Here is a 12714-nt window from a genome sequence, read left to right on the forward strand (position 1 = left end):
GACCACAGCCAGCACGGAATTGTACGCCTCTCCTACGAAGGAGCCCGAGGTTCCTGTTGGCCTGGCGGCATATCTGAGCTATGGCAGTGATGGCCACCTCGTCACCGCCCCCTGACTCTCCAGAGAGACGCTGCCTGTCATCCTAAGACCCTGGCTCTTCCTGGCTGGCTGCCACGGCATGTGGGGTCATGCAAGTGCCAGGAGAGGCTGATTCCGGGGGAGGTGGCACCTCCACCTGCAAACCTTGCTTCAGGGCCACGCTGCTCCAGGATCTCTGGCCTCCTGTTCCCCAGCAGGGCGGCATCCAGTCCTCAGGACACATTTGATTTGGGTGAAGTGTGTCCTGAGGGCTTTAATCCTGAAGATCCAAGGCAGTCAGAACTTTGAAATGCTTTCATGTCTCCAGCAGTGGCCTTGTGGGGGCCGCTGTTCCCTCCAGGCTTATCGTTGGCCTAACACTCCCACGGAAGGGAGCTCAGTGATGACCACCAGGAGTAGACTCCACAGGGGCTTCTCTCGTTCTCACCGGGAAGCAAAGAGTCCTTGGCACCACCTCTGTGCTCCGCACGGCATATGTGACAGTGCACTCTGCCCTCTGGCCCTCGGGCACAGGTGCCCCGCTAGGCATCACGTGGACACAGAGACCCTCGGCCAGAGCTGGGGGAATTGCAGGCACCGGGGAACATCCAGCACTGAGGGACGGCCACCAGCCTCCTGCTGCCGGGCCTGTGTCCTTACAAGGCTTCCTTAGAACGTGGTGGCCAGGCCCGGCTGCCCCTCCAGCCACATGGCTCCCCCCAGCCATCCTGGGGACACAGGACGCGGCTGTGGCTGCTGGCCCTGCCCTGCGCCGTCCTCCCGACTCCCTGAGACGGCCTCTCCCGCTCAGCCAGGACCCCTGTCCTCAGTTCTCCCACGTTCTCGCCTGGCACCTAACTGACTTCAATTATCCATTTTTCGTATCTCATCCTCTTCTCAGCACAGCCTGCCAGACAACTGATCTGTCCAAGCGGACCAATTTACACAGCCTCTCTGGTGAATCATTCTAAAAGCACTAAAAAGAAAATGTCTTTCCTAAGGCAGCAATTTGAGAAAAACATCTTCTGATGTGTTTTCTTTCTCAGATGATGGTGGGTAAATAATTTATATGAATTATTTTAATAGATTATTCTAATCCTACTATAGATTAAGGTCAGCTCATGATCCCAGAATAGCCCTGTCTGGAGTTGAAGAAAGTAAATATCTGGTGACAGGTAAATGGGATCGGACAAGAGAACAGGTACGACGGTGCTGACTTAATTGTTAAGCACTAATGACAGTAATATTACCATCAATAAAAATATAATTGTCACGATTTTGACCATTGACCTCTGTCTAAACTTCAGCAATGAACAAAAGGGTTTTGGTGTTGGCCCACGTCACCTCCTTTGCACAGCTCCAGAAGCAAGTTCTGTGTTGAGAACCAAACCAACCACAAATCCAGCTTTGTCTGCAGCCCGCATAGGGAGCCCCAGGACAGCAGGACACCTGAGCTGGACCTGTCCAGGGGACTGTGACCTGCAGGTGCCACTGCTGGCTGTCATCGCCCTGGGCCAGCGGGCAGCCAGAGCTGGGCTCCAGGGACAGCGGGCCACGTGGGCTCTGTCCAGCAGAAGACCTCAGCCCTCTAAATCCAGTGGCCCTGGGGAATTACATCAGCCGGCCACTGGCCAGGACATTCAGTTCTTAGCCTGACATCTGAGTCAGAGGACGCCAAGTTGCTTGGCTGAGTAGATGACGGTTCACGGCGAATGAGGCCAACACCGAGGCCGCAGTTCTGATTGGCTGGTCCTGCCCCATCTCTCCAGCCCCGGGCCAGGCACAACTGGCTGCAGCCAGTTGTCCTTCCAGATGTCTGCCACAGGTCATAAACGGCAAGGCAAAAACCTGTGCCAACAGGCAAATCCATGCACTCCCGACTTCCTCTCTCTCTTTTTTTTTTTTTTTTGAGATGGGATCTCGTCTCAGTTCTCATGGCCGGTTGGCCGGTTACCAGTGTCGCCTTCCTTGTGGCATAGCAATACGCTCTATCTTTGGGATAGCACATTTTCCCTGCATGAACTTGTCCTATGAACAATCCTGTGAGGGGAACATTGTTGTTTTAAAATTACAAGTGTTGCTTTTTCTCTCCATTTTACAGAAGGAGCAAACGCAGCTCAGAACTTAAGGCTCTCAGCTTTCAGGGCTGCGCTTGGGCTGGACCACAGCTCGTCTGTCCCCTACGCCATGAGTACCTCGATTACTGCCCTCCCCAGCTGCCGGCCACAAGGCGGGAGCCTGAGGGCCCAGGCAAGGAGGACCCGCTCCTCTGATGGGACCACGGCCCAGTCTTGGGACAGCAGCAGTGAGACTTGTGCTCGGCTTCGGCAGGCTGAGTTTGAAGACAACTGCGAGCAGGCGACGTGGTCTCTGGCACAGGCCCCCAGCGTGTGGTCTGAGGCCCTGACTCAGGCAGCTCCCCTGGAGCGGAGCCATCGGAGCGTTCACATCCCCCAGGGACGGTGTCCCTGCCCAAGGGAGAGCCCTCCCGCCCACAGGACAGCTCCAAGGCCTGCAGCGGCCCCAGAGTCACGTCTAAGGTGAAACGTTAGAAACATAGCTGCCTATGCATGTGTCACCTTTTGACAACACAGAATTCTAGTCTAGATGAGAAAACCTAAAGGCTCTGCCTGAGGGAAAGAGAGATGAGAGGGACCCAGGAAAGCATCTGAAGCACAAAGTATTCTTTGGAGAAATCTAGTTTTATCATATAGATTTGCTAAATTATATTAAGCCATTGACTTAACTATTAATACATTTAGTGATTCCAAAAAGGCTAAAAATGGATATGCCAAAAGATTAACTTCAAGCATGGATGATTCTCACGTCATGTACTACATGACCTTCACGTGAGGGTTGTTGTACTAAGACTTTAAAGAGTTTATTCTCCTTAACAGGGCCAACAGAGCCTGCAATTTTATGTCATCATTACATTGCTTGGAATATTTTTCTTACAAATAGCGCTCAGCTCTTGTCCAATTAGCCCAAACTCTGAATCTGTGGAGCTCAAACTGCTGAGGTTTGTGTTATTGCCAATGCAAGAAGAGTCTGACAAATCATCATAATATGAACTTAATGACAAGGAGAGCCCAAGAACAGGGTCTGCTAGATTTCCCATACACTGAGAATGTTTTCCACAGAGCGAATTGAATCAGATACTTACAGAGAGGGCCCACTTCTAAGAGGTTGTCAAAGGAGCAGCAGGATGTGGTCCCCAGCGTAGCAACCACCTGGAGAGTAAAAAGCAGACAGCCTCTTAGCCCTGGGCAAGTCATCGCTGCAACCTCCACACACACAACTGCTGCCCAGGGCTCTACCCAGGGTGTTGAATGGAGTGCTCCATGAATGTGTGCTAAATGCAGACGTAAACCCATAGATGCACATTTAATCTTTGGGTGAAAATATCCTAACAGATTAAGAGAAAAACATTTGCAGAAAAAAATAAAGCTGTGAGGTCAGAAATGGAACTTGCCATGGTTGGTGTCTTGGGGGCCAAAGGAAGCACTGGGCTCTCTGGACAGCTGTTGCTATATTCCGCTTTGTGAAGATAAATATATATATTGAATATAGTAGCATATAGAACTACTAGTAACTATGTTCTGGTAGAAATCGGAAGCCTGGGTGTTTTCTCCTAGTTTGGGGAGCGTGTGTATGTGTGCACACACGTGTACATGCGTGCACCTGTGCCCGGTGCACAGAGCAGGACAGCAGAAATGACACTCCAGCGGGCTGGGATTGCGCAAGGCATTCTTGGAATGCTGCTTTTAGAACAGCCTTTGGCATCAGTGAAGAGCCACACCAGGGTTTTGAGCAAGAGTATCATTTGCTAGCTTTAATCTACTGCCTTTCTCTTTCTGAATGACCCTGCTCCCAAAGGTCAACTTCAATCCTCAAAACGTTCAGGAGAAAACACTACTGACATTGACTATGATTCCACAAGGGGTGTTCTGAGAAAGCGGTGAGTGCCGTTGGTCACACCACTGGAAAATGTGGCCCAGAAGTCACCGTGCCAGCTCATGTCCTCTGCGTGCCTGGTGGTGCCGGGCTAACACTTGCACAGCCCAATGCGTGTTATTCCTGCACGTGTCTGTCTCTGCCGCTAGACCCACGATGCTCCTGTCATTTGTGTGGCTGGGAATTCGCACTTTGCTGGACACTGAGATGCTGAAACACATTTGCCGAATTGAAACTCTCCAGATAGTCAAAATGCACATTATGTCTGCAAACTCAAAGCTCCTAACTGATTTACAGATGCCATGTACTGTCTGGGTAATGAATGTTTTTCTGAGGATGAAGGCGGAAAGGTCACAAATTCATATGTAAGAACCCCAGTCAGAGGCCTGTCTGGTTCCCTTTCACTTACCGCCTGCGTTTCACCTGGAAGCCAAGTGAGGGTGCCCTTGGCAAGGTGGCCCGGCGCCTGCCCTGCAAAGGCTCATCACGATGGCCCGCCTGCTGCTCTCAGAGCCGCCCGCTGCAGAGGGACGCGGCACTGCCTCCCAGAGAGCTGTCCCTGCCCAGGAACTAGAGCCCTCCCGTGCCCAGTCACGGAATGTGGTCCCTCTGGCTCTCTGTGTCACTGTGCTGTGCCCAAGGCGGGTCAGGCCCCCAGGGGCTACCCTCAAGCGCAGCATAAACGTGTAAGTGTTATTGTTACTCAGGTCTGGTGAGCCCAGCAGACGGGGAGATGACTGCCACTGAAGACAGGGCTACGCACAGTTCCTAAGAGGAGGGGCGCAGCACGCCGCGGGGGAGGGCGCAGGAAGGAGCACCAGGGCCTCAGGAGGCAGAGGAGATAAGGGGAAAACAGGGGCAGAGGCCGTTATCGGTTTCCATGGGAAGAACAGGGCATGGCAGGGTGCACAGGCTTAGGACTGGCTCATGTGAGTGGGTCCAGTGGGCTCTGGGGTGTAGGGGCTGCCTCTAGTTGTCTGTAGCTGGCCCCGGGGTGATGGCGGCCCAGCTGGTGAGAGCCCCGTGGAGGAGGGGGTGGGCTGTAGGCTCTGCTTGGCCTGCGTATGAAAGTGCACTTGCAGTCCCTTCATGTCCCTTTCTATCTCTAGGAGGCTGCTAACCTTCTGAGAGGTAGTCCGCCTGGGTCAGCAAGGCCCCAGGATGGCAAAGCATCAGAAACACAGGCAGGAAAAAGGCATTATTAATCCACAGGCAGATAAGCCATGTACTTGGGCACGACGCCCTGGGACAGAGGCCCGGCTCTGTGTCCCACTGGCACCTGGCTGAGTTCCTGTTTTCTCACTTACAGGAGAAACGCAGACTGAAAGGTGCGGGTGCGCTTAGCTGCTCTGCACCTCAGCAATCCCCCGGTACTTCCAGCCCCCTCTCTCTCGACCTCTGTGCACCCCCTTCCCGCGTCAAGCGTCGAGAATTCTCCACAGTCGCTTCCTTCTGACAAGCTGAGTCATTTAGTGGGAATTCAAGTCAGCGTGTTTGTTATTTTTCTCTGGTATTTGCAATTTCATCCTGATATATAATTGAATACTAAAATGCTCTAAGGCGTCCGGCTGGCTTAGTGGGTGGAGCATGACCCTCTTAAAATGTCTCGTCTATGTTGTCAAGAGAATAGTAAAAATTATGTAGTCAAAAATAAAAATGCAGAATGACTCAGCAAGATTAATATTGCTTGTAATTTATTTTCTCAAGTTTGAGTCTCTTAGAAAGGACATATCCGTAGTTCAGCGAATCCTTCGATTTCATCTCATTTTTCTCAATTAAATACTAATTGAACTAAATGCAATAACTTCTATTATTATAATCACATGTGCTAAATATCCCCTTGTTAAGATTATTTTCTATCTATTAGTGTGTACGTAGAAGAGTATTTACAATGATGTTCACCAAATATTAATACTGTAGATGAGATTTGGGTTAACAAACTTTTATTCTTAGATTGGTATGTAATTACTGATGTTTTGTTCTTAGTATGAAACATTTTTGTATTAAATAGAAACAATAAACTCCTGCCTTGTGCTGGAATGGCCTTGGGTGAGAATAAGAATCGGTGACATTTTCTGAGAGCTCACTCCATAGCAGGCCTGGTGCTGGCAGCTTTTCCTGTATATTTAATCATGACAACAACCTTATGGGATAGATACGTTTATGATCAACTTTACAATTGACTTAAGCAAGGTTCTGAGAGGTAGGTAATTGTCCAAGGACACATAGATAGGCAGGAGCAGACCAAAGGTGACCCCAGGTTTGGTCAACTCTTGTCCTATAACACCTTGGGCAGACGGGACCCCTGGGGCCCCAGCCTCTGAACCACCAGGTAAAGAACCCCGTGCCCTGGGCCATGCCAGAGGCCCTTCCAACAAGCTCAGGCATTTTGCTGCTCAAGAGGATAGCCTGGGGGTGGGCAGCAGAGATCCAGGCTCTTGGGGAGGACGTGCCAGGCTGATGAAGCCGTAGGGCACTGCATGGACAGTGTGCTCAATGGTTTGTCTACGTGGCACTGAGCTACGAGTCAGCCTGTCCTAATTCTCAGAAGCCACTTTAAAGCAGCACCTGTTCCGCTCTGGGCTCTGATTACCCCAGCTCAGCATTGCTCAGTGACGCTAACCTGATTGCCGCCTGCTCTGCAGAGACATAATCACATTTGTGCAGGGGAGGCGGGGCAGGGACGGTGAGAGGGCCTCCATCTCTGAGAACCCACAGGCTTCCTGCAGTGACAGAGCCCGGCGTGGCCTCCTCCCCCGCGTGCTTGCCCCATTGGCCGGCGCTCTCCTCATGTATGTGCCTCGCAGGCATTGCCCTCTGCCTGTGGCCTGACTTTTACCAAGTGAGCTCATCAGCAAAGCAAACCGCCATGAGGAAGAAAGAGAAACTTTATCACAAGCCGCAGGTTGGCATATGGAAGGGCAGCGATTCAGCTTTTCTGGGTCAAACGCTGCCAAATGTGCCCCTTGCTCTCAGCAGTGGGAGTTGAATTTTGAGGGGTCTGCAACCACTTTGGGAAGATAATGAAGTCCGTGTGCCTGTATCCCAGACGGATGCACACAGTCAGTCTGCATGTGCACAGGCACAGCCCCCAGACACACTGGGCCGTGAGACAGGCTCAAGCTCCGACCCTTCCCTGACCTGGGCCCCAGCTCTCCCTCCAGCGTCGCGATCCCTCAGCTGCCCGTTTAAGAGAACAATCCGGTTGCATTTCCTGGGCTATCCCGTGTCCTTTCACATGTCTGTACCTTTGCAGTATTCCTTCCTTCAACAAGAGACACCGCGCCCAGGAGCCCCTGCCTGCATATCCCCTGACAGCTTCTCTCGTGTCTTAGCAGCAGCTCCCGGATCCTCTACCCCCGCATACCCACGCAGCACTCATCAAACGGCGCAGACACTGGGGGCTCGTCTGGCTTCCCCACCAAGAACACGCCACAAGGAAGGGGAGCACGGCTCGTCACACAGCTCCAGGGCTGGCACGGGCCGGCGTAGGGGCCAGTCTACGGGAATCAAGCGTCCACGGAGCGCACCAGCACAGGAGTGCGGAGCTGGGGAAGCTCCCTGCCTCTGCTCCGATATACGGAAGCCCCGTCTGAGGCTTCTGCCAGCAGAATATCACAGAGGCTCCCAAACATGGTTCCAGAACTTTGGTCTTTCGGGCAAAGTTCCCACAGTGGCATATTAATCTGGTCTGCTTCCTTGAGGAAAATGAAGGTTGGTTTTGCTCCTCTCAATGAAATGTGTGGTCTCCTCTCAGTACCAGCGTCTCCCCCAGCTGGCCCCTGGCTTGCACACGTGAACGCCACATGCACAAGGCCCTGTCGCAGCACACGCTCCCACGCCCGGCGCTCTCTCCAGCAACTGCTCCCCACGAGGGAGAGCTGTGGACATCATTCTGATCTCCTCCCTCACTTCCTATGTTCAATTAGTCACCAGGACCCAAAGACTTTCCTTCTTGAAGGTCATTCAAGTCCATTCCTTTCTTTTCATATCCATTGCTGTTATTTTCATCCATACCCTCATTATCATCAGCAAATTTGCCACAGAGTACTTAATCTACCCACCTCCTGCGAGTCCCTCCTTCCCACCAGCCATCCCTGCTCACTTCTGGGTGCCTGACGCATGCGCTGGGTGACTTTCACATCACACACACTCCCATGGGCAAACCCGGTTTGGAAGGCCTCACTGAATATTTTTCAGATAAGCAATGTTCTATAATAATTCATGATCTCTACAAGTGTTGGCTGTTAATTGTTAATGGCCACTCTGTAAGGGGGTGAAGGACAAAGAAGATGCGGGTGACAGACCACACTTACCAGCATCTTCCCCTCTCCCCAGATAAAGCCATTAGAACATATGACGTTATTTCTATAGGGCCACTCTGGACTGACGAGAATGGAAGACCATCGCCCTGATTTTAGGGCTTTGTCATAATGGACAGATGTCTGGAGACGCATTTCCCCTAAGCGCTATGCGCCAGCGCATCCCAGCACCCGCAATGTGCCGCTCAGGTGCCGGAGGTGCTTTGGATATTATAAATCTGATCGTGTCACTCCCTGGTATAAAAATCCTTCCTTGACTGCCTGCTGCTCTTAGGGAAAGCCCATCTTTACTTTCAATAACTTTGTCATAAAGAAACTTTGGTATAAATTGGTACAACTTTTCTGGAGGGGAATATGACAGGGTGTATCAAAAGTCTTGGAAAAAACTATCCTTTGATCAACTAATTCCAGTGCTATAACTGTTCTCGAGGAATTGCTGTATTAATAAAATAAGCAAATAAGTAAATAAATAAAAATGTTTAAATTTGCCAATTACTATAAGAAAGTATGTAACATATGTATCCCAAATGTCTAACATTAGGATATTGCTAAGTTTACATATACATGTGAATTCCTATTCAAGGAATTATATTTATATTTATTTATGTTATATATGTGTGTGCACGTGTGTGTGTACACATATGTATATATGAGAGAGAGAGATGGGTAAGACAGAGATATAATGGAGATCTATGCAACTTTTTAGCAGAAGAACACTTTTATATAATATGTAATGACCTGAAAAAATGCCTGTAATATTTGAGGTAAAGAAAGAAAATCACAATTCAATGTATGCAACAAATATATAAATAAATATATGTCAACGTGTGCAGAGAACGGGGCTAAAAATATGTAAACCAAAATGTTAAACATACTTTTCCTCTTTTATTTTCCTTTTTATACTCTCTTATAATTATCAATTTTATAAGGTGGATAATACTTATAATCAGCAAAAAAAATGTGGTACAATAATAAAAACCAAAAAGAAAATTATCCTTCACAATGACACACTGTTGTGGTAATTTGCATTTCCAGTCTGGCTTCCAGTTAGGAGGGACTAGCGTGCAGCAAGCTAACAGTCCCAGACAAACACCTGAAACATTCCAGCCACATCAGAGTGGGCGTTGAGAGCGTCAGGGGGCCAAGAGCTGGCCCAGGGCCAGGAGAGAAGGTGCGTCTCACCTGCTCCTGCTTCCCCTGAGGCCTTGCTGGTTCCTCAGCTTCTGAGCGAGGAGAGGCTGCCACGTGAGGCAGAGGGTCCCGTGCAGAGGCCGGGAAGCCAGCACAGGTTTTGAGAATCAGAAGCAAAGAAACACCTCATCTACAGAGCAGCAAAGGTAAGAATTGCATCAGGCTTTGCTTTAAAAATTACGCAGGCAAAAACAGTGGAGTGAAATATCGAAAGCATTGAAAGTAAAGAACCACCAACCTAGAATCCTGGGTTCAATGAAATTCTCCTTTAAAAGTGAAGGAAAAATAAAGGCTTTTTCAGACAAGAGAAATTCTTCAGAAGGATGGAAGATGATATAGGTCAGAAACCTGGATCTACATAAAGGAAGAGCATTACAGGAAGAATTGATGAAGATAAAATAAAATATTTTATTTTTCTTGTTCTTAATTGATCTAATGGGTAACAGTTTATTCGAAACAAGAGCAAGTATGCATTTAGTGATCATAGCTTATGGATAAGTGAGCTGGAATCTTATACCAGCAATGCCAAATGAATATCAGTGATGTTAATAACACAATGACAGAACGCTGTTGTAAGGCACTACTTGTACTACCCATGAAGTGGTGTAGGATTACTTGAAAGAGGACGTGAATGAGTTGTAAATGTGTACTGCAAACTCAAGGGCAACCACTAAAAAAAGCTAAAAATGAAGAAATGTTCACATGCTAAAAGAGGGGAAAGAATGGAATCATATAAAAGACTCAGTTAAAACAAGAGAAGTCAAGGAATAATGGAAAGCCAAAAAAGAAACAAAGAATAAGAGAGCAAATAGCAAGTTGAATAAATATTTATTCAACTATATCAATAAACACTTTAAATGTCAATGGTCTAAATATACTAATTAAAACACAGAGACTGTCAGAGTGAAAGAAAAAAAGACCTAAACATATTTTGTATATAAGAAATCTACTTTAAATATCAAGACACAGATTAAAGGTATAGGGATGTAGAACAACATACAATGTTAACATTAATCAAAATAAAGAAGGAATAACTATATTAATTTTACACAAAGTGGATCAAGGAAATTATCAAAGAAAAGTGTCAGGGAGGAAGAGGAGGATGACAGACAGGGGACCAAGGGAAGATGGTGAGGTCGGAGCAGTAGGAAGCGTCTCTCTACCTAGACAGCAAATGCATTGGCAGAATCTGTCTGATGTAATTATTTTGAAACTCTGCAGTCTATTGAAGGCTTGCAACTTCTAGGGTAAGATTTGGATGGAAAAATGAGGTTAATTTCAGTCTACTTTAGCTCTTAGCACAGTAGTAGCAACCCATCCCCCTTGGGGGGGTGAGCATGTGTCCCTGAAGAAACTTGCACAGAGTTTGTAGGAGCCAAAGTGAGGGAAAAGGAACCTGTCCTCAAAATATTGGGGATCTGTGCTCTGACTGCTGGTTACTGTTTCCAGGTCAGGTACAGAGAGGTGGGAGTCGTTGTTGTTGCCCACCCCTGCCCATTGCTGCAGGCCCCTCCCCCTCCAGCTGAAGTATTAATATTAAGTATGAAATGTCCGATTTCCTTAAGTACTAAGTTTGGTAGTTGATATCTCTGACATTTCACTTTGACACTTCTTGTTTTATTTTTATTGTGAAGGTACATCCTCAGTGTTTCAAACACACGTTTTGGCTTGTGATTATCTTTCAAATTGTTTTTTAGAGCAATTTTTGTGAAACCATGGATAAGTCAAAAATTTTTGTTATTTTCAATTATAAGTTCTGTCTTGCGTCCAGTGCAGCACACAATTTGAAATATCAACAGTGTTTGGGAAGGATGTGGCTAATGAATGCACAGTATGTCAATGGTTTGAGAAATTCTATTCTGGTAATTTAATCTTGAAAATGAGCCATGTGGATGACCTGAAGCCAAGGTGGATAACAATGAGCTGAAAGCTGTAATGGAAGTGAATCCATCTCAACTTACTCGTGAATTAGCAGCAAGGTTTGACGTTACTATTCCAACAATATTGGACCATTTGAAATGAAATGAAGCTGGATAGATGGGTACCACGTGAATTAAATGAGCGTCAATAAAAAAATCATCTTGAAGCTTATCTTTCTTTGACTTTATAACATAAAGGTAAACCATTTCTACACTGTATTGTTATATGTGATGAAAAATGAATTGTTTTTGACAATTGTAAGCATTTGGTACAATGATTGGATCAAGATGAAGTCCAAAACCAAATATTCATCAAAAAAAGCTAACAGTGTCTGTTTGGTTGTCCAGCACTGGTATTATTCACTACAGCTTCATGAAACCCAGTCCATGGATTACAGCAGATGTCTACTGCAACCAAGTGGATGAAATGATGAGGATGCTTGGAAATAAGTGGGCGAGATTGGTTCATAGAGACAGGCCAATTCTCTTGCAAGACAACCCTTGACCATGTGTGGCACAAACAATGCTGCTCAAACTACAGTAGCATCTGGACTTGGAAACTCTCTGTCATCCACTGTATTCACCAGACCTTGCACCAACTGACTACCACTTCTTTCAGGCTTTGGACACTTCTTGGAAGGAAAAATTCAATTCTTAACAAGCTGTGGGGAAAGCCTTTTGGGATTTCATCACCACTCACTCTCCAGGTTTCTTTGCTGCTGGCATAAACAAGCTACCGTTAAGATGACAAAACTGTGTCAATAGCTTAGGTGCATAGTTTGATTAATGGTACTGCTTCTTGTTTGAGACATAATAAACTACACTTTTGATTAGCAATCGGACATTTCATATTTAATGAGCTATAACTTCCAGGGGATTAAAAGGGCCAACACCCTTTCCCTCTACCCTCCATTTTTCTTTTTTCCTTTTGTGGGATACAGACACTAAGGACTTGGATATTCAAAAGCTACAACATACACAGCAGAAAATAAACACACATACCCAGGGAAAGACACAGGCTCAGAGAAGACTTGAAAAGACCTTAAGTTTATACCTAAGTCTGATCCTTGGCACAGGAACAGTCTATGACAATCAAAATAAAAACAAAAAACAGTAAACCCTGGGGAAAGAGGAGAATCTTCTTTTCAGAGTTATCATATTATTACATTCAATGTTGTTTTCAACAAAAAATCACTAATCATACAAAGAAACAGGAAAGTATGGCCCATTCAAAGGAAAGAAATAAACCA

General features: G+C 47.1%; 1 protein-coding gene across 2 annotated transcripts in view; it reads right to left on the reverse strand.

The window, feature by feature from the left end:
* DDC (dopa decarboxylase) overlaps nt 1-12714 on the reverse strand; it is an 80103-nt gene that overhangs the window by 29132 nt on the left and 38257 nt on the right. For both annotated transcript variants that reach the window (XM_045564733.1, XM_045564734.1), the window contains exon 7: nt 3242-3308. In XM_045564733.1, coding sequence (XP_045420689.1) covers nt 3242-3308 — 67 coding nt within the window. The remainder of the gene's footprint in view (nt 1-3241; nt 3309-12714) is intronic.

Source organism: Lemur catta, chromosome 11 (genome assembly GCF_020740605.2).
Source record: "Lemur catta isolate mLemCat1 chromosome 11, mLemCat1.pri, whole genome shotgun sequence".
Taxonomy (NCBI): Eukaryota; Metazoa; Chordata; class Mammalia; order Primates; family Lemuridae; genus Lemur; species Lemur catta.